The 22,942-nt window shown below is 33.2% G+C and overlaps 3 protein-coding genes and 1 long non-coding RNA gene across 10 annotated transcripts in view; 2 read left to right on the top strand and 2 right to left on the bottom strand.

Annotated features, from left to right (window-relative positions):
* LOC127064909 (zwei Ig domain protein zig-8-like) overlaps positions 1 to 2,163 on the top strand; it is a 141,557-nt gene extending 139,394 nt beyond the window's left edge. For 3 of the 4 annotated variants that reach the window (XM_050996569.1, XM_050996567.1, XM_050996568.1), the window contains one exon: positions 425 to 2,163. In XM_050996569.1, the coding sequence (XP_050852526.1) occupies positions 425 to 540 (116 nt within the window). In that variant the 3' untranslated portion in view covers positions 541 to 2,163. The remainder of the gene's footprint in view (positions 1 to 424) is intronic. The other variant, XM_050996570.1, reaches the window with a different exon arrangement.
* Positions 1,848 to 8,128, bottom strand: LOC127064910 (uncharacterized). 2 transcript variants are annotated; one of them, XR_007781869.1, is made up of 3 exons: positions 7,754 to 8,128; positions 5,997 to 6,166; positions 1,848 to 2,269 (listed from the first exon to the last, which is right to left on the bottom strand). It is a non-coding gene; the product is annotated as an uncharacterized LOC127064910 (long non-coding RNA). The 2 variants fall into 2 exon arrangements; XR_007781868.1 differs by having other exon boundaries at positions 6,048 to 6,166.
* A 7,395-nt stretch (positions 8,129 to 15,523) lies between these two features.
* Positions 15,524 to 22,167, top strand: LOC127064428 (gonadotropin-releasing hormone II receptor). 2 transcript variants are annotated; one of them, XM_050995456.1, is made up of 6 exons: positions 15,524 to 16,890; positions 16,969 to 17,084; positions 20,955 to 21,138; positions 21,221 to 21,423; positions 21,498 to 21,619; positions 21,746 to 22,167. In XM_050995456.1, the coding sequence occupies exons 1-6, from the start codon at positions 16,497 to 16,499 to the stop codon at positions 21,870 to 21,872; spliced, it is 1,146 nt and encodes a 381-aa protein (XP_050851413.1). In that variant the 5' UTR covers positions 15,524 to 16,496; the 3' UTR covers positions 21,873 to 22,167. The 2 variants fall into 2 exon arrangements, with proteins under 2 accessions (XP_050851413.1, XP_050851412.1); XM_050995455.1 differs by having other exon boundaries at positions 15,524 to 17,084.
* Positions 19,044 to 20,849, bottom strand: LOC127064429 (histone H5-like). Of its 2 annotated transcripts, none has more exons than XM_050995457.1 (3): positions 20,553 to 20,849; positions 19,955 to 20,371; positions 19,044 to 19,769 (listed from the first exon to the last, which is right to left on the bottom strand). In XM_050995457.1, exons 2-3 carry the CDS (start codon positions 20,096 to 20,098, stop codon positions 19,311 to 19,313), a joined length of 603 nt encoding a protein of 200 aa, XP_050851414.1. In that variant the 5' UTR covers positions 20,099 to 20,371; positions 20,553 to 20,849; the 3' UTR covers positions 19,044 to 19,310. The 2 variants fall into 2 exon arrangements, with proteins under 2 accessions (XP_050851414.1, XP_050851415.1); XM_050995458.1 differs by having other exon boundaries at positions 19,955 to 20,149.
* Positions 22,168 to 22,942: the final 775 nt, after the last annotated feature.

Below are 22,942 nucleotides of genomic sequence, written 5' to 3'. Positions count from 1 at the left end.
GAAAGAAAAAAAATAAAAAACGAGATTTCAAATTTCTTTTAGATTCGAATTCAAACGTTCATCATCGTCCAAACAAAGATTGTTTCAAAATAAAAGATAGAAAGAAGTTTCGATTATTCCTTGCCAAAAGGAGAATAACTATAAACGAAAGAACTATAAAATGTTAAGTCGTGAAAATATTGTAAAACGTAACGTATAGACACGAAAGATACGCTATTCAATGGCAAAAGAAAAAGGAAAAGAGAAAGAGAGAAAGAGAGAGAGAGAGAGAGACGGAGGAAAAAAGAAGGTTCAATTCAACGACACAACATAAGGGTTACCTTTAGAATCTCCTCTCAGACACTTCTATAGCACTTTCCTCTCATCGAGAATCTCACCTTCGTATAAAAGTTACAGTGTTTGAGTGTATACCCCGATGTTTCAGGAGAAAGCCTAGCCGAGTTGCATCATGGTGGTTCGCGCGACATTCAAGCGGACGTCTGGAATTCTCTGCTACTCTTTCTCTTCGCCATTCTAGGATGGCTTCAGGTGCTGAGATGAAGACTCGACAATGCTCGCTGCGACCCTCACAAAGGCGTTCTCAGTACTCGCTGCTGAGAGATGAGCGTGCGATGACCGATGACTTTGAAACGAACGTGACGAAAAACGTTATCGTCTTATACGTGGCACGAACTTTTCTATTGTTTCGAATAATGTGAGAGTGAATGAGAAAGAAAAAAGCTAGGAAGGGTCCTGTGAAAATTGAAAAGAGATGTACGATCGACGGCGTTGCTATCGTTCTCTTTTTTTTTCATTTTTCTTAACACGCGTTCAAGTATGAAAATTAAATAGAAACGAAAGAATTTGTTTCTACAAAAATTATCTTATATAGAGATCTACTTGATTATCGATAATCGTTTTATTCGATTTACGCAATCGCTCTTTGAAAAACTGTCGTCAATTTTTATGAAACTTATTGTCTTTTTATCGTAATTCCTAAGGGTAGTTACAGCAACGCCGTCGAATTTGACAAGACAAGCGATATTTTTATTGTCGTAATTGAAATACCGATAGTAAACTATTTACCGTTTACAGTTGTCGTAAATTAAATTATCGTGCTTCGTTGTTACAACGGGGATTACATTTATCCGAGCTTCGGTGGGAAAATTTGCCGAGTGGTTGGAATTGTTTCGAGAGGTTGGTTCGGGAACAACGTTGAGAATTTTGAGAGAAGATCTGAAACGACGTAATGCGAAAATGAGAATCGCATTATCGTCCAAGAGCTCATTTAGTTCATCAGCGAGGAAAAAGATCGAGCGTTGAGATCAAATAACTCGATACAATTAACATAGTCGTTATTACTTGAATAAGAACCAATAATCGTTCAATTACTTGCTATCTTACGAAGTAAGATAGATTATTAAGGTACAGTCGCGCAAAAATATCGATGCAACGTTGCAAAACTGGAGTTTGTTATTATTAATTATCGTTCAAATGAAATACGACCGATGGCTGAGAAACGTTTACACGTTTGGTTCGTAATTTATCGAAGAAATTTAATGAACAGAGAGATCCGATCATCCGTTCACAAAGAGGAAATCTATGAGAACGACTACGCGTGCTATATCATTGACCAAGAAATATCCTTATTCGTCCGATCGAGTAAGCACGATTCGCTTACGTAGCGTGTAAAATCGAAGATCGAAGAACACGATTCAAACTCAGTGTTCGAACTTTCGAGGAACAACGCGTGAGAAACAGAGCGAGAATAAGCCCCTTCGTTCTCTTTTTCTCTAAGTGATATTTATAGGCAACGTACATATGTACGTACGTACGTACGTATGTATGTATTTACATATGTAAGTATATATGTATGTATATATATATATATATATATATATATATATATATATATACATATGACTCCTCGTTTCTCGAAAATCCTACGGCGAATCCTCGGTGTATCGGAAATGTCAAAAGCTGTTTTTCCTCGCAAAGACTTCGAGAATCGATGATACGAGAAATAGGTATACATGTATATTTGCAAAACTGAAGGGAATGTGAGATAATTTAAAATCGGGCCAAACGGCGAACTAATACCTACGTATGAAGGCGAGAATTACGCGCTTTCGTCAAAGGAAAATATTACGAAATAAACTATACGCGTTTTACAAGAAAAAAAAAGACCTTTATTTCATTACATCCCTTCTTTCTCTGATGGTTTTAATTTCAGTCAAGAAATTCTACAAAAAACGACGCTTCAATCTTCTCAAGCGACCTTCCTTGGATTCTGAAAGGTACAAGGAAAGATTATCACAGGTATAAATTACGTTATATAGTAAAATTATGAAATCATGATATGAAAGAGGAGCCATTTTTAAATATAAAAACTTCTTTTTCTTCGTTTTAAATACTTCTTAGCGAAAGTATTTGTAGAAGGATGAGGTGATCAAAAAAAAAGATTTATAAGTATAATAGTAGAAAATAAAATAAGATAAAATAAAAGAAAAGAAAAAAAAAGAAAACAGAAAGAAATGTAAAAATAAAAAGAAAAAAAGGAGAAACAATGAAACATTTCGTTACTTTAATATTCAGAAGAGTCTCTTCTTCTTGAATTATGCAGTTTCAAGTATAACGACGTGAAGCGAAGCAATTAAGTCTAACATACGGGGAACAGGAATAAAATAGACAAGACACATACTATTGTACTTCCATGCTCACGCGTTTCTCTCTTTTGGAGTGAAATGTAAATCACTGGGGCGTACGAAATCGTCGCAATTATGCCCGTGTAACGAGTTCTACGGGAATGGACCGTGGACCTTGTTAAAATCGTGACGTTCGCGCGAGCATAAAAGAGCATTGATGTAGAACGTTTGTTTCATGCTCGAAATGGAATTTAAACGCTCGATAAGCACTCACTCGATCGATCAATCGAATTGACCGTAGCACGAAGCGTGCCTCGCGTACCTTCCAAAGTTTTTCCTTTGTTGTACAGATTTTTAACATTATATTGTTCCTCCAAAATTACATATCTGTACAACGTTCAATATTATCCGTCCGTAAAATCGAAAAATAACAGATCTGGATAAAAGTATTATCGGCTTTGGAAGAACGTTAATTTTTCGATAAAATCAATATTATATTTTTCGTGCTATCGAATTGTGAATTGAAGATTTTTAAATAATAGAGAATAATGAAGAAATATAATCGAAGTGGATAAAATTTCGAAAATACAAAAGATAGTACGGTCAAAATGATTTTTTCTTCTCTCTCTCTCTCTCTCTCTCCCTCTCTCTCTCTCTCCCTCTCTCTCTTGGTAGTGCCCATGTCTCGGTAGATTTCTCGTTACTCGACTGAAAACGTGCACCGCAATGTTCGTAACTACCTTCGTGTTACGATTCACACATTCGGAATCCGACTATGTGGAGATTGGAGTTGGCGAAATGTGCTCTCTTCCTGCGACCGAGAGTACGGAAGAGAGGAGAGAGGAGAGAGGAGAGAGAGAGAGAGAGAGACAAAGATAGAGAAGGAGGATAAGTCTACGGTAAGTATAGTACAACGCTAGCGACAGATTGGACGTTGCTTCATCGATCCTCGTTGGGGTCCTCCACCAACTCTATTTATCCTTCTAGCGCTAGAGCAGTCGCACCTACGAACAAGAGATACTATTCGAGATAGTGCTGTAGAAAATCACCGATGGATATTCAGCTGGCTCAAATGTTCCTCTCGTAGCAACGTTAGCAACTTTTGATATATTCTCACTATATTCCTTCCTCTCATGGTTGTATAATATATTCATTGAGATATCTTATTATCCTTCCCGAGATAATAGTCTGTTTGTCAGAACAAAAAAGATAAAAGGCGAGACTAAAATAATCGATTTTTACTGATTTTAAACGTTAAATAAAAATTTACACCGGGAATCGATCGATAATTATAATTTGTTTAATATCACGTCGAAAGATAAGCGATATTTTATACATTGTTAATAAATGTGATCGTGTAATCATACTTTTAATACTTTTTTCAACTTTTTTAAAATTACTAATCATATAAGATAATCTATCCATACGTGTAAAATATTTATATACGGTCATAAATTTACTTGTCTATGAAATATTTTATAGTACTTATCTTTTTTGACGAAAAAAATTAGAGAAAAGAGAAAAAGGAAAACACGTTAATGAGAAAATAATCGCAAAGTGGACTCGATTATTTTTACAATATAATTAGCAAGAATGAACTTTTTTAGGTACTCTACATCCGACCTGCTTTATCTTTTTTCTACCTATTTACAACAAAAGATAGATGAACGAATGAGATTCATGGTAAGCACGTAGTAGTTTTACGATAAGCTAGCTTAGGAAGTGGGTAATGGTCAGCCGCATTAATACATTTATGTCCGAACGTTCTATCTTAGACGATATCTTACTATGATCTGCTTAATACGATCATTAGAGCAACGATTTGTCATTCCAGGTCCGGTCTGTGGTAAACCTTTAGGAAACCACATCCCTAAGTGTCGGTGAAGTTCCTCCCCTTACAAACATTTCAGCCTAGTGGTGCTTCTCCTTCAGCTTCTCTTAGTCTCCTTTAGGCTTCAAACACTCTGTCAGGTGGTAAGGCTTAAAGCCCTTTGGATTTAACGGCGGACCTAAATCTTCTGCGTGAGAATCGCTCGTTTTTATTTTACGTCGGATAAAGTTTGACAAATCCGAATGAAGAATATTTTCAAGATGAAAAAGAAAGAATATAATTTTTTTTTCTTTTTCATTTTTTTCTTTAACACCTTTATACTCTATCCAATGTCTTTGATAATTTTTCCAAAACGAAAATATATTCTTTCATTCTTCTTAGCAATTATTACGATTATAAAATTATATATGTATATCGATAGTTTGAATAAAATTGATCTTGGTTACGATATAAAATCTTTGATATCAGATGGAGAATTAGAAATTTTATAGTAAGCTCTGCGTTATTCGTGACTTCACGAAACGTCACGAAATATTATTAAGCGCACGTAGCCAGGGAGAAAGCCGAACGAAAATGTTTCTGTGTAAAGCAAGAAGGAAGCATTCGGTCGCGAGGGACCTATATCCACATCGTAGAAGGATGAAAAATGCGATCTGACATCTGCGCGATCAAAATCGTAGGGTAGTTGTAAGTAACTAGATATCTAACAAGTTCCACGTTCATCGCGTGCCTGTCCATCCTTTTCGTTACTTGGCGAGCATCGCCCGATGTACGATTTGATGATAACTATAGTACAAATGGGCACGAGAGAATGTCTTCGACGAATTAAACATATATATCAAATTGTAAACTGATAGAAATTTTTTCAGTAATGACAAATAATGATAAACAATTTATAACATCGCTTTTATAAATGAACTAATGGAATTTATGAAAAAAAAAAAAATTCATAACTCAATATCTACACGATCACAATTTTATATTTTTATTTCATATCAACGATACTTTATTTCGATATTAATTTTTTATTTTAATTGTTATAGATTTGCATCGTTTTCTAAATACTATGAACCAAACAACAATTTCTTCGGATGAAGTAAGGAATTACTTCTAAGTCGTAACGCTCGATCCCCGTAAAAAAGCGCAACTAGTTTACAATAGTTTCGACATCTTGTATCGACAAACGATATCTACTGCTCCAACGTTTCAACTAATTGGCAAACTCTCCGTTATATATAAACTTTTAGTGTGGGAAACAGTATGGAACAAAAACGATTTCAACTAGTCCGAACCATGAAAAGTACTAGCACTAATTGTATTGACAAGAAAAATAATAAACGTTATAAAGGATATTGTCCGGTAAGAAATAGTAACAATGTTTTATCCAACAACGTAAGAAGAGTACTCTTATAGTTATAGTAAAATTTTGTTGAAAAGAAAATGCAAGTTCAACGAACGAGTTTTATCCTTTTCTATTTCTCTCTCTCTCTCTCTCTCTCTCTCTCTCTCTCTCTCTCTCTCTCTCTCTCTCTCTTTCTTACTCTCTCTCTTTTTCTTTCTTCATCACGAGAGGAAACGTAACGAGTACTAACGACATCCAGCTTCTTCTCGTTATGGTCCATACAACGTTGGAAGGTCGTCCGAAAGACATTCCAGTTTTTCTCGAAAGAAAGAAGGTGGAGATTCCTGCTTTTCTTTCCACGTGCTTAAACTCAAAAAGAGACAAAATTAGTGAAAATCTTTCTGGTGTGCGAATATATAAATCATAAGAAATACAATGGCACGGTATATATATAAATATAGCTAGCTACGTACATATGTTTTTGAGATACATTTGTTTTTGAGTATTTGTGTGACCCACGATACGAATGACGGAGAAAGCGTTATTTTGTGAACGTATTCCCATGAGAATGGCCAGTCGCTGGACATAGCGAGATAGCACAGTTATTGCTTACTCGTTATACATAAATCCTTGATTTTGTACCTATTTCTATGTACATGGAAGATAACGCACTGTTAGGTTGTGCGTACGATAAAAAATATCGGACAACTCGATCTAAAACCGATTAAAATCTTAATCTGATTAAACAAGTCACTCGAAATTTCCAAAGTCAATAGTTTTGATCAAGTTGTAATAGTTTGAATCAATATTGATTTGACAGATTATAAGAATTTAAATTTGAAAAAGAGGAAAAACTGATGCTCATTGAAAGTAAGATAAAAGTTTTGACATATGATTATGCTATTAAAAAATCTATTATACTTATGATTTGGTATTAAAAATGAAATAAAAATTTTTTCCTACGTCCGACCAGCGATATCTACTAAAATTCAAGCAGCTTTAAATATATTTTTAATATTCATTCGAGACTGCTCGATAAGCGTCCTTCCAAAGGACGTTCTAAGAAAACAGCTCGCCCAAGGTCTTACACTACTAAACTTGTAAATAATAATAATGTGTGACCGGAGACAGAATATTACGTCATTTCAGTTTTTCAAATCTACTTTACAGTCATCATTATAAGAACATTTTGTTTAATAACATGATAAAATTAAAATATGACTAAAAGCCATTCTATAAAGTTTCTGGAAAACCTCTGAAAATAAAGTTTCATGCCTTAACTTAATGCTAATTTAAATCACCTATCGTTAAAAAAATGTAATAACTAAAATCTAACATCGATTAATGAAAAATTAGAACCATCTTTGATTCTAAAATATGAAAGAAAATCAGAATCTACGGACTATAATTCTACAAGTCTCTTTGTTTTTACCAATAACTCTACTCGACATTTTTTATTAAGAAAAAATGACTCTATCGAGATTTTTTCTTTTCTCAATAAAATTAATTAAACATTTGATTAATTTTTATTTAAAAATATAATGAAAAATCTTTGACTGCTCTTTCTTACAAACTCTAATTATTAAAAAAAAAATCATTTCGCTTGTAATCCAGAGACTAACCATTGCGAATGTCTTCGTGTTCATTCTTTATTACAACTCATTAATACCGATTTTTTAATATTTTCTTCAGAGAAGAATATTAAAAATGCATATTAAAAATACATTGAAATATTTAAATCGCAAATAATTACAAACATATATGAAACAAGAAGATTCTATCCTGATCTAATAAATAAATCAGAAAATAAGAAACTTTACAAATTATTCACTTGTAAATGTCCGAAGAAAGTTACTCGTAGTTACACAATGCTCTTATACTAATTAATTACAACCGATTCGAACCTTTCTTCTTCGATATGATTGAGTGATCGGAGATATTTAAAAATTCACTTACTACTTAAGAAGTTCTGCCATGGCTGCAAAACACTTGTATGCGATTTAGGTCGACATTGAGGGTGGATGATTCGTAGGTGGTTGAAAATGAGTAAGTCGACTTCGCCGTAGATTGAAATTCTCTTCAATGATGCACTGACTCTAATACGCAATAGTTATTTATTAACGGACGGTCACTGAATTTACTTCGCGAAACTCTACTATCTTTTATATATACAGTCTGTACGACTGTTAAAAATGCAAAACACTTTACGAACAAACACTGACTCTAACGACTGCATTGCACGCAGTTGATGCAAATTCACTTGTTTAAATCGCGAAACGCGGACGTACAAACACTGCTTCTACTTCACGATAAATTTATTTTAGTGATACAAGCATCCGATTGCATCATTGCTTCGCGTACGATTGCAACGATCTTCTAAAAGAGAAAAATTAAAACCAAAATTATTAATATCACTATAATAATAAGCAACTGTATAAATTATTAGAGAAATATATGATATAGAATTATACTTACTTTAAATCTTTGTTGGTATTCGCAGGAAGGACCTTCGATGTTCTCTTGTCGGAATACAAAGCGAGACTGATCCAATATCTATTAAAGTCGGGCAAAGATTTTATTTTGTTTACATTACATATAACCAAGAACTTCCAGTTGAAAATATAAGCAAAAGAAAAAATAAATTAGAATTATTTTATATTTATCATGTGTTCCGAGCAGTGTAATGTTTAAACGGATGTATTATTGTTTAAATATTAGTTTATTTAACTCCGTGTACTTTTATATTGTTTAAATAAATCTAAAATTATCAAAAGTATTCATTTTAAAATTGTCACGTTTAAGAAGAGAGAGCTTCTATGCTTACTCGTCGGAGTACAAAGCGAGACTGATTTAGTAGATATCACAGTCGATCAAAGGTTTTATTTTGTTGACGTTATACGTAAACAAGGACTCTTATCCCAGAATTTAAGTCTAAGAAACGATAAATTAGTATTATTTTATATTCAGCATGTGTTCCGAGCGGTATAATTGAGAGGTTTAACTGAGTGTACTATCGTTTAAATATTAGTTTATTTAACTTCACGTATTGTTTAAATAAATCTAAAATTGTCAAAAATATTAATTTTGAAGTTATTAAGTTGAAAAAGAGAGAGTTTCAATATGTACTCGTCGGAGTACTAAGGAAGACTGATTCGTAAATCGTCAAAGTCATTCAAGAATCCGTTTTTGTTGCCAAAGACGTGGCCAGAAGTGGAATTTAAGATTATTGAAATTTTAAATTAAGATTATTTTACGTTTATTGCATTTTTCGAGCTTTGCAATGTTTAAACAAATGTATTATTATTATGTTATATTATTTAAATATTAGTTTATCATATTCCACGAGCATGATATAATTTTGAAATAATTAAAAAATATGCGAAAGTTTCAATTAATTATGTTTATCCAGATAGAAAGAGAGAATTTCGATATTTCGAAAGTCGAAGTGTAAGAAATATCTGTCTCCATTATTGTCAAAGTTATTTATGCGTACTTATTCATATGTATTTTTCTTTTATTACATTATAATTTATATTTTTAATTTATTATATTATATGTCGAAGTCATTCATATGTATTTTTGACGACGTTACTTGTAGAATACGATCTCAAGATTTGATTCTTATATATTACTTTTATTTAATTATTGATATTATTATTTTACACTAAAGTGTTACATATATTTTATTATTTAACAAATATTAAATGATAAAAATAATTGTTTGTTCCAATTTGTTTTTAAAATAAAGCTTCGTCGAAATTTCGAACAAATTGTTTCCTCGTTTAAAATGTCATCCTTAATTCCTAAAGACCTTATTCATCAAAATTGATCAAGAATTACTCCTATATTCATTGTTGGCATAAATCATTATAAAATTATAGATAATAAATAGCCTTAATCGGAACTCTCCATAGATTGTATAGTACAATTCAATGTATTTTTACATCGCACATACATAGACATATATGTACATATACACATTCGGTTTATAGAGGATTATTCGAATCAATATCGTAATTTCCAATCGGACTATTCGCCAAATCCGAATGCGTAGCAACGAAACAGGCAAAACACGCTTTGATAGATGCCGCTACGAGCTTGCCGTTTGAACGTATCTCTACAATACGAACGAGTTTCTAGCGATACATTTATACAGGAAGCCCCGAAAAATCTCATTTCGAAAATTCACCCCAAACTAGAGTAGAAAAGGTTGCGAAAAGCGCGGCCATTGAGCTGTGGACGTGTCAGTATGCGACGTCCTACTAATTAATTTCGATTCCAATTAAGGTGCCACCCTGTCAGAAAGATTTACAGAGGTGAAATCTCGTCGATAAACGATATACGATTCGCCGATATTCGACTCAGCATCGCGAACAACTACAATGAACGCTACTGAAAACTGTGGCACAATGCTTGTGACGAAGATAGAAATATATACGTATATGAAATACGATACGAGAGAAGATAGATGGCCAAACGAGTACAAGAGAGAGAGAGAGAGAGAGAAAGAGAGAAGCTTTCGGTACCTTTCTCCTGTTCGTAATTGCGGTCCGTTTATTGTCCGATTATTAATTACGCGCGATATTTCGAAACACGCACACACCTACCCTCTCTACCTTTCTCTCTCAAAACCGTAAATATTCCAACACGAGCTGTCGCGACGCGATCGTTATTCACCGCGTAGTATTACATTGGACGGTGGCTTCTCGAATGGTGAGAGCGTTTCGAGTGATCCTGGCTCGATTTCGGCAACCACCGATAACGCGAGATTCCCAAATTATCGTACGATCCCTCAAAATGAGGAGAGAAGGAATAAAAAAAAGTGCGAACGACGATACGGCTAATATTTATGTATATAAAACAAACAGCAATATTTGTCCGTATTTAACGCGTTAATGTGTTAGAACAATGGCTCGTTATTGCCTTGGAAATATTTGCCAATAAAATTAGATTGGAATGCTTGTCGTCGTGCTATCAAATCGACGGCGTGTAACAAATCGATTAATGTTAAAGATATTGTTAATTTGAAGTTTATATTAGAAATTATGATTCGACACGAGTTCGTCGCAAGCGAATTGTAAGAAGAGTTAGAGAATTCGATTGGCAATATCGCGATTGAACGATACGTGTGATACGTGTGTATCCGTTCACGCGTGACGATCTCCTCCTGGAAGTTAGATTGGACGAGGTAGTATCGAGGTCAGAAACCATATCTACTCTTCCACTCCCACATCGCGAAACTTTCTTGAATTCATTGGTGGTACGCCGTCGTTAGACTCCCTCGCGGTCCAGCGTGGACACGCGATCCATGCCAGTCTCCGTTCTCGCAAGTCTACCGTGAAATCGAACAGGCGTCGGATTTGAAAAAGGATCAGCAGGAACATCTTCAAGTTGCTTTTATCCAAGGCTTTTTCTCCTTCCATTTCTCCATCCTCTTTTTCTTTTTCTTTTTCTTATACTCCAGCATATTTGCTATTATCCTTTTTTCGATATCGTGCATATATAGATAATAAGATTACGAGTATAATAAAGAACGTAATATATTCTCCATCTCTTTCTCTATCGTATCATTTACATATTATTATTTTATATTGCTTATCTAAAAAATCATGATTACAATTTCTATCGTATACGATAATAATTTTATTCTTTAATTATTTATTAGAATGTTAAATATTATATTCTCGACGTAGCTTTTATTTTATACAATGCATGAATAATTTTTTAAAAATTTTCATGTTTTTTTGACAATGCATCTTTATATACTGGTAACGCCTGTGACCTATTTAATATGCAATTATCGTTACAATATAAAAAGTTGCATATTTTCAGGCGTGACATCAACGATTTCTCACAAATCATTCGCATATAAATTTATATATACAAATTTCAATTGTGAACACGGATTGTTGTTAAAGATATGGGTCTTTTCGGAGAAAAAACGTAGAATTTAAGAATGCCGCGTATTTAATGAAAAAAGTTGCTAGATCGATCGCGTGTTTTGCATTCTGCAGCTACGAACAGATAGCGTATTATTCGCGAAAGTAATATATATATATATACGTATATACATATATATGTCAGGGACATTCCAAAGTAGAAAATTCCTTCGACCGGTGTCACAGTCAGACTTAAAAGCTCGCATAGCGCAACCGTGAGAGTCACGAGCAAACTCAACGCCATGACCGCCTCGGATTTTGGCTTGGATCCAAATTTTCTAGTGGTAGGATTATCATTTATTTGACTGGTCGCTAAGGAGCATTAAGGAGAGCAAGAATCTGCCGATAACAAGCACACCACCGACAAAATGGTAATTGTCTTTACTCTTGTACCAGCCAGCGAGATACACTTCTTTCTTATCTCTTAGATATCGATTTTAATTAAAAGAAAAATGAAAAAAAAAAGGAAAAGAATTCTCTCTTATCCGAATTATGATACTCGCGTTTGGTCTCGAATCTAAATGTAAGTTTTTCTTTTACAGAAATTAGAGTGGAAAACTATCACATTATATTATTATGAAGAAAAATATAAGTCCGATAGTTGTGAAAAAACTTTTCTCCTTTCTCTTTCTCTTTCTCTTTAAATATATATATATATATATATATATATATATATATATATATATATCTGTCTCTATCTCTTTTTTTATCTCTCTTTTATTCATGGTAAGTACCCCGTCTGCGACAAATAAAAATAAATTCGCGTGTACCGTACTATAGGAGAAAAGTAAGTTCGTGAAAGATACGAGAACGAAAATGCGTAGACTCGTTGTATGCCTCGTAAAGTCTTCGAAGAAGAAAGAAAGAAAGAAGAAGAAAACGAGGGAGGTTACGGGTGGTGGTAAGGAGTATAAAGGATTACTATGAGGCAAAAGAGTAGAACATACGGCAGATCGTCTTCGTGTTCGACTTCCGATACCGTAAAGGTATAACGTATGCATATAAGGCAGCTATGGAACGCGTCCCGCGAGACGCGTTTACGAGCTTGGATAACATTTTACGCGAAGCCGAAAGAAGAATGTCGAAGCGATACTTTATCGCTAAATCCGTTAGCCGTTGTAAAAGCACCCCGAGGCTTTACGATACATCTATGTGCCTGACGGGGCTAAAAGTCAAAGCTCGAAATACGACGTGCCAGCGATTCGCATATCGGCAGAATCAACAACGACGAGTTTTCGATTTCTATCTACTACTATATTATCTTTCATCGAATGAAAAGTAATTATGAGCACATTCAACTATCGCGTAGATTTAAGAGACAATAATGTTTACAGATATTAGATGTTTCCTTTTTCTTTTCCCATATTTTCGTATTTAGTCGATGGTTAATTCATAAACGATCCTCGTTTCAAATCTCGTTCAGATTTTGCAGATTATGATTTTATTAATGTTTTCTTTTTTCTTTTAAAGGGAAATTTTCCAAAAATTCGACTGAACTTGACAAGCGTTGGTGCAAGAGCCGCTGAAAGTCAATGTAAATGGAAAATACCGAGAATATATATTCGTTCTATCGTGTAGCACGTTAAAACGTATTTCTTTTGTAAAATTCTGACGTTTCTTTCGTCTAGGTCACGTTACGCGTTACAGACTTGTCATCGTTCTTACAATTTATTCAACGCGAAGGAAATAACTAGAATTCTATTAGACACGCACACGTTGCTATAGTTATAATTAGGCTAGTTCACTGGCAATATCCATTTGCCCTAAATTCAAGGATGTTTGCTGTCAGAAGTTCAGTCCCTAAAGGGAGTACGATAATCGAGAAACGTTAGCGAACACGTATCAGAGTCCAACTTAACGTAAAGTCAAAGACATCTTGGTAAAGTGACTACTTCCATTTTCAAGAGTAGCTACATCATTCATTTCAACGATCGAACTTCTACTTCTTAGTTTCTTCAATCGATTTCTACGTCGAAATAGATCGAACAGAAGTTACTCGAACGTGAGAATGTTTCCGACGTGTACACACAAAGTCAGACACACGCGCACGCACACACATACAGAGAGACACACGGATAGTTGTAAACTCGCATATTAGTTCGAAGGAGGAAACGCAGATACATCTTATTACAAAGTTCTCGCGCTCGCCCGTACCATATCGAAACATTAGAGTTAGTTACGGTAAGATTTATCACGCATTCCGTGCATACAGACCACTTGTAACATTCTGTTGGTTATCTCTGCTATGTACATACACACACACACACACACACACACATATATATCTGACTTTGATCGTATAAAATAATTTGTAAAAGAACCGAATAAGTTTGACAACAATACTTAAATTAAATTGAATCTTAAGGGTAGTTTGAAAGAAAGCAAGAAATTAAGGGAGAACACTGTGGTTAAGTTAAAAGGCAACTTTATATACTTGTCCCTTGGTTGTTAAAATACGAAAGGAGAAATACGATCAACTCGGGATATAATCCCAGCCGGAGTGATAGAACATCGAATGACGAGGAAACGAACTCATGATTTAAACATAAGGTACGTTTAATATAAACGAAAGCATAAAGGGTGTACTCGCCAAGGGATAGATAGGAGGTGCTTAGGATCGTTGGGGAAGAAAGAACCCGTGGAATAAAAAGTACCGTGCTTTATGAAAGGGTGCGAAAGAGAATACTGGCTGTTGACGAGCTAGCTTCTTGATTGGCTTGCCTCGCTGTCCACCGTAAAAAGAGAGAAATAGAGAGAGAGAGAGAGAGAGAGAGAGAGAGAGAGAGAGAGAGAGAGAGAGGGGTGTGAAGGAAGAAAGAAAATTCCTGCGGGAATGGGCGATACAAAAGACCAACCAGGTACCCAAGATACAAAGCCCGAGCGATGAGTGCAACAAAACGAACAAAACATACGATGGAAATTAGTTTAAGTCATTCGCACGATGGTACATTCGCGAGCTGCGAATCGAATTCAACGGACGTGAGTTATATTCATTTTAAATTGAAAAGATCCTCACCTTTTATGTTTCCCTAGCGTTATTCCAAGTTATAATGAGAATCGTGTAGTCCGAGAATACGTTCGCATGGCTTCTTATTTTTACTATCTAGATCTTTTTTATTATTATTTTCTTTATATACGGAATCGTGGTAAAATAATGAAATGAAAAATGAAGGCTCGTCGTTATATAATTCAGGATCATTTCCTGGATCAGATTTGCAAATTAAAATCGATTTTACCTTCTATAACTATTTTAAGACGAAAAATATAAATTAGTGAATGTCGAAAACTGCATTATCATATCATGATAAAGTAGTTACAATATATCGACTGTTGATAAGATTCTTTCTACATTTGACCAGACAATTAATTTTTATCTATCTTCATATTACCGATAAACAATATTACAATATTCATGGCTGCTTGGAACGACAGTGTACAGTTTATATGTACAAAATACATAGCCATAAAATTTTAAAATACGAATATTTTTTGCTTCACAAATGTTCTTTTCCAAAGAAAGAACTTAAGCCAAGGACAGTCTTTATCAGAAAATAATGATTCTTAACTATACAACCATCAAATTTATTTTTCTTCTTTTTCTTTTTTATATATTTAAACAGTTTTTTTTAGTAAGTGCATTTTACATCGCGTACATTGCTATTAAAGTTCGAAACGTAAAACGATATCGATATAAATCTTTGCGACGAGATAATAAAAACGCACAAACGCAGAGAGGTGGAGGAATAGGCGCATAAAAACATCGATGTCTTGCCTCACGAGCGAAACAACACGATATGTCAGATGAATGTGGAAAGGCGACGTGAGCGTGTCTGAGAATTTCGTGTGGGAATCGAATGTTCTAGTGTGATAAAGAATAAAATATATTTGTGAGACTTTAATTGAAAGTTTTCACTGATCGTACGTAAAGAAAAATATTAAGAACAAGAAATGACGCGATAATAAAAGAAAAATATTTGCAAAAATTATAACAAATTCTTATAGCGCGAAAAATATAAAATTTTTCGAATCTTTTCTTCGTTGCTAGACGCATATCTATACAGGCGTAGGTCAAACGAAAATATAACGTTAACATTTTCTCTCGGTGCAAGTGCTTGTCACAATTATCTCTTCATTAAATATATCTTTTATTAAATATACCTTTAATTAAATATATCTTTTATATATACTCATATACTACGTTAAAATCATCGACGAATAAAAAGTCTAGAAAGATCATTTCCTATGACATAAAGAAAAAAACCTGATTAAAAATGTAACATATGCGTCAATGTCGCAACTCATTGCTGGAAACTGTGGTTATTGATGCGTCGATATGAACATCGAGAAGGAATTTTGCTAGAATGAAAAACTAAGAAAAAGAAGAAAAAGAAAAGAATAAGAAAATTATATCACGATCTACAAAAAAAAAATAGAAAAAAAAAATTTTTTTATCATCGACGATATCCAACAAATGCAAACGAAGAAGAGGAAGTTTTCCCAGGACGATACCGGAAATACATGTATATAGAAAACAAACGGGCAAAAACAACTCATTTGGTTTCGTCCTTATCGATGCATAGAAATATAAAAACTCTTGATATTCCTCGATAAAAGAGCAATAAAAAAAAAATGTGACAGAATCCTCTGACCAAACAAAAAAGTGAAGGAATATTCGAGAAAGAAGGACATATCGATGAATAGGAAACGTAGTTGCTCGGGAGGAATTCGTTTAGCTTTCCACCAAAAAAGAGACGAGAAGGATGAAGAAGATGATGATGACGATGCGAACGGTGAATACTAGCGTCCTTTTTCCATCGAAGTACGAGAATTTCAGTAATGAAATAAACGTTGATCCAGCAGAGATGTTGTCGAAAAACGACATTTTAATGTCAATCAATTCTACGTATCTCGAACATGCACCGAAATTGACCAAAACGATGTATCTCAAGGCCATTATATTAGCTGTCATGTCGGTCATCAGTCTAATAGCCAATCTTGCTACAATATATTCGGTAACAAAAAATCGTCGAAAACAGCAAAACTGGTCGGCCATTTATACTTTGTTATTACATCTATCCGTGGCAGATCTTCTCGTAACGATATTTTGTATCGGTGGTGAAGCAGTCTGGAATTATACCGTTCAATGGATTTGGGGTAATATCGCCTGCAAACTCTTTAAGTTTCTCCAAGTGTTCAGTCTTTATCTCAGCACGTTCATCCTCGTGCTGATAGGTGTCGATCGTTTCGTTGCTGTTCGATATCCGATGAAGAATTTGAGTACAACTCATCGATTTTTCAGATTCGTCGTGTTTGCCTGGGTACTCTCTATACTTTTGGCAACACCACAGGTAAAACTAATTAAATGCTCCACTCGATTAAAATGGACTTCATTCTTTCATCTCAAAAATTGAATATCGATAGATTGTCATCTCTCGATATCTTGTTCATAGTTGGAGTACTTTACATATTTCGATATCTAAACGGAAGTAACATGTGTTGTTCTTTTTATACTTCATCTTCCGTAAGATCACTGATGTTTATGTAACTTCCTGTTTGAAAATGTATCGTACTTTAGCTATACTATTTTTTTTTCTTTGCATTTCTGATCTTTTTTTTAAATCGTGAAAGAGAAAGAGAACGAGAGAGAGAAAGAGAGAGAGGGGGAGAGAGAGAGAGAAAGAGAGAGAGAGAAAAAAGAGTTTTAGAAAATAGTCGAGGATTCGTCGTAAAAATCGAAAGAGTTTAGTAACTTCTCACGAACTACTGCATCGATTTTTATCGAAGAAGGAGCAATGAATCTTCCACATTACTATCGTTTCTCGCTCCGTCTTCGTTATCACTCTTTCCCATTCTCTCTTCTCACAGCTACCGTTAAATTGTCTCTCGGAAACGCATCGATCACAGAACCCGATGACGATCTAAATAACGATGTGAAAGTTTCTCGTGAAATAAAGTTCTTCTCGTGACGTTCGAGATATATAATACATACGTACTTCGTTCTACAGATTTTTTACCGAACTTCGTTAAAATTTTTTCTGATACTTTTAATTTTAATTGGCTACGTATGAATGGAAATCTAAAATACGTTATAACTATTTTCTATATTATATTTAAAACCTATTATACACGTATATAAACATAAACAAAATGTTATTGACCGTATCGTACAATACGTAATAGATAATAAAATTAGTTTTGTTGAAAATATCCGTCATATTGGAGCAGCTTTTCAAATTATTTTATTATTACATATAATTAACAGAAATTTATAAATTGTGAATTAATTAAGTGTAATTTATTTTTTTATGATACAGGATCAAGTCGTCAGCAAAAACATTAGGGACCGTAAAAAAGATAAATCATACGAATTAAATGTAGATTATTTCATATCTTTTTTTCGTTCTAAAATCGAACAGAGATCGCGTTCTATCTGGTTTTTATGAGAAAAAAGAAAAATATTCATGTATGCGGAGACAGGCAGCTAAGACGTACGATACTAAAACAGATTGCAACAGCAATAACGCAACGAACCAGTTCTCCCTTCTACTTTCTTTGATTATAAGTAATTATCTTTTGATATTTCATCTTTTATTACCTTTTCCTTCCTCTCTCTCTCCCTCTATTTCACCCTCTCTCATTCTCTCTCTCTCTCTCTCTCTCTCTCTCTCTCTCTCTCTCTCTCTCTCTCTTTCTCTATCCTTCGAGGAATAATATGTATATAAAATTCATCGTCTGTAATATAAATCTTATATAACTAAAGACAATTTTTTCTTCAAAAACATATAATCAATAAAGATTGAAGGAAATTGTTAAAAAATAAAAAAAAATAAACACTGACCGAGAAAAGATACGATATAACAACCAATTTGTGTTTCTTCCAAATTTCTCTCGAATATTTACAGCAATTACTGTAATCATAATTTCATGAAGAAGTAGCCTAAAATTACTTCATAAATTGTAATCAAATTATATCTATCTTTCATCTGTAATATAATAAAAGTAACTAAAAAGGATGTACGAATGAATATTAAATTGGTTTATATTTCATTAAGAAAAACTAATTGTGATAGTGAATATCTATTAAAAGATATATAATATAAATACAATTAAATGCTATTGTCAATAAGGAAAGTATAAAACAATAATTAAAATAGTTAATAACTAAAATGTTGTACAAGATAATGTCCATGAATTCTACTTAAACGGAAATAAAACAAAATCGTTGTTTTAAACGATGAATCTGAAAAAATTGATCATATATTCAATAATAAATATTCCTTAACTAACGAAAGAAAAACTGGAAAACGTAGGCACTTAAATGCATATGCATATATATTATACATAATATACAAATATTTACATATCACAAAGAAATAATTTATAAAAAACAATGAATAAGAAAGTACGATTTCGAAAGATCTAATAAAATAAAATATCAAATATATTCTGAGTCGATGTAATTTGATGAATGAAAATGTGATAGAAACATTATTACAAAAAAAAAATCAATTTAATTCTATGTTCCTATTCACAGTGTTATTATCGATTTAATATATTAATCATGGAATTAATATTTAGTAAGATAATGACATATCATGATCACGTCTTCCCACGGAAGGTATCGAAGAATGACTACTGTTTTCACATTCATTGCGGTCATTATTCTCGATCCTTGGTTTCAAAGAAAGATTCTCTATTTTCGATAAAGGACTCATCGATCTTCTTGGATAAATTCCACGTTTTCTACAAGAGCACTTGCTCCTTTTTCGTGGTCTTCTCGGTTTACAACGAGGTCTCTTTCTCGAACTTCGACGTTTCTTCTTACACCTACATGACCTACGTTTAGGTCGTCTTCTTGGATTGCAACCACGTTTCTTCTTTCGTTGTTTTCGTCGACAATATCTGTCTAAAAGACCCAACTCTTGCTTCGCGATTTCCTCACATTCCGCTTGTGTATCGGTTGGCAAGCTATAATGTACGCCACTCTTTTTCAAAATCCCATAAGCGACACCACGTTTCAAAGCTACTTGCATCTATTTCATAAAAAAGAATTACGATAAAATTTAAGAAGTTAAACAAAAAAATTTATTTCTCTTTTCCAAAGGTCAATTCATAGAATTCATGTAACATTCTTATTCCAATCAAATAATTCGTAATTAACATTGAATAAAACGTCACTAGGATAATATGATAAAGCGTTAAGACAAGATCGACCAACCTGACGACGAGCTGTTTCTGATGGTACGCTGTAGGTAGACGTGATGTAATTTAGAATTTCTCGCGATGTCGAACCTTTCATTTCTCGTAGCTCTTTGATAGCCGAGATTACTAGAGCCAAGGTCTTGGCCGTTAAAATCACCATGTTGGAAGGTCAAGACATTGAAGGACTATGTAAACTTTCAAAAATGTTGCCCTGCATAGGAATTATTTTTATCGATAACCTTGCTTACTCCATGTATTTTAATATATGCTAAATATTTAAATTCTTTCTCTTATTGAAGAGAAAGTATCAGAGACGTTCGGAATATTATGTATCGATAAGGAGTAGAAATAGCGTGTATGTATGTGAAAGAGTCGAGCAGCTTTATCCATAAATGGATAATTGTGCAGACAAGAGGGCGCCAATGCTCGGTATCTGCAGACAAACAGATCATTGATAAAGCCTCGAGGAATCAATCGTGGCGTCAGGTGCATGTATGAATGATCGAGCTATCCCAAACAAGTCGGGAAATCTTAAGAAGAAAATAAACTATGTCTGAAGCTTGCAAAACTACAGAAAGGGAGACAATGAAATGTGTATCAAAGGTAAAGATTACCTCGACAAGTAAAACGTCAGAGAACGTTTGGTAATTCTTTCGAACTCTTTTACTTCTTTGTAAGCTTCACTTCATGTTTTAACGATATCTCCCCGGATATTACGTTCTGAACACGATGAATTTTAAATTTAGAGAGTGAAACCAAAACATTACTTATTTTAGTAAGAGAGGAAAGACGAACGACGAGTCAGACGACTCGTTTATTTATGTATGATCGTCCGATGTTTGTAACTAAGCAGAAAGAGAAAGAGAGAGAGATCGATCCTTATTCGATCAAAACTCATATCCATCTTCAAGGACGTGTTTATCTATTTTAATATATGTGTCTTCCTTTCTTTATGAATATATATGTGTACATATATAATTTTCAAACTAAACGAAATTCAAACACTATGTTGACAGATCGTTATTTTTCATGTGGCATATGGACCTTTCGTCGAGGAGTTTACGCAATGTGTGACGCATGGATTTTACACGGAACCATGGCAGGAACAGTTGTACGCTATATTCAGTATATTTTTTATGTTTATTTTACCATTAACCATTTTAATTACCACGTACGTTTCAACGGTGATTACGATATCAAGTGAGTAACAAATTTTTATTTTAATAAGATTTCTAACCAGCATATCATTGATCTATTCGATTAATGAACAGTGTCTTTTTAGGAAGTGAAAAGGCATTCAAGTCGGAATTAATCAACAGTAATTTGCAACGTACGAATAGCGATATTAATAGAAGAAAATTGTTAAACCGTGCGAAAACGAAATCATTGCGTATCAGTGTTGTCATCGTCGCTGCGTTTGTCCTTTGGTGGACACCATATTACACGATGATGATAATTTTTATGTTTCTCAATCCCGATAAGCACGTAAGTGATATCGTTGATTCCATTTGGTAAGATCACTTCATTGATCGATTTGACGATCTATTCTTTATTTTTAGTTAAGCGAGGATCTCCGAAGTGGAATCTTCTTTTTTGGTATGAGCAACAGTTTAGTGAATCCATTGATATACGGTGCCTTTCATCTTTGGCCGCAACGGAAGAAGCAAAATTGTTACCGCAGGTAACCTCGAGCTCGTAATAAGAAAGAAGCAAAGAAAAAAAACCATTTGTAATAAGACGCAAAAGAATTTTTTATATATATATATATTTTTTTTTATCTATAAATCATTTCCATTAATATCTACAGAGATTTTTTAACGTTACACCGGCGAAGCAATTGTACGAGTAATAATCATTCCATGAAACAACTTCAAGAAGCACGAACATTATTTTTATCACGTGGAACACAAATATTGACAACTACCCCCGATTAAGAAGAGAAACACATAGGTCATGTGTGAGTCATATAGGTCAAATAATTGTGTATGTGTGAATGTGTATGTGTTTGTCTATATATATATATTGCGTGTGTCAATATTTGAAAATATTTTTAAATTTGTAAATACAACATAAATATCTTTTCCGCTTTTTTTTTTATAATTTTTTGTTTCAATAATTTATCGTATATTTATTATCAAAATGTAATTTTAAGTAAGAAGTGTTTCAATAATTTTTTTATTAAGATAGTAATTGTAAAAAACAATAAGATATATGTATTTTTGATTTTAAAAAGACACATAACAAGTATGTAAATTGATCGTGTAATCAAAACATAATTAAAAGTGGAATAATTTGCAATTTTTGTTTCTTTTATAACTGCTTATTACGGTAACATATATCATATCTCGTATATAAGATAATTAGTTTTTCTCATGTGATTCAGCAAAATCTCTACCATTAAGTATTTATAAAAAGCGTGTAAAACAACTGTATACTATTTAAGAAAGTATTAATGATCCTTTTTACATACGATTAATCGTAATGTATAATTTATATTTAACTATAGAAGTCGTATAGTTTGACCTATATTTTTACAAAAATATATATATATGTATGTATGTATATATATATATATATACTATTACATTTATTATTAAAATTATTTATAAACAAATTTTATATTTATGAAACTTGAAAGAGTATAAGAATGATAAACAATATAATTTTTGAATTAACTATGTATAATTTATTTTTATACGTGACTTAATATGTAACTTTATATTTTTTATATTTAATTTATTTTCAAATATAAATAATAAGAATTTCAAATAAAATAATAAGAAAACAGTATAGCTTACCATAGAATAAAAGTATCTTTTAGATAAAATAAAAAAATATGTTTCATCTTAGTGAAAATATTTTGTTTCCAATGAGAATCGTATAGAGGTCAGGTTGGTAGCATTGATCAAGGTTTTAGACATGTTTCAGTTGGTGCGCGTCTCTCATGGAGTTAGTGATTGGTTTACTGCTATTTGGATTCTTAAAAATTTAGAGATTTAATTTT

This window comes from Vespula vulgaris, chromosome 6 (genome assembly GCF_905475345.1).
Source record: "Vespula vulgaris chromosome 6, iyVesVulg1.1, whole genome shotgun sequence".
NCBI classification, from domain to species: Eukaryota; Metazoa; Arthropoda; class Insecta; order Hymenoptera; family Vespidae; genus Vespula; species Vespula vulgaris.
This window is presented reverse-complemented; position numbering and strand designations above follow the sequence as displayed.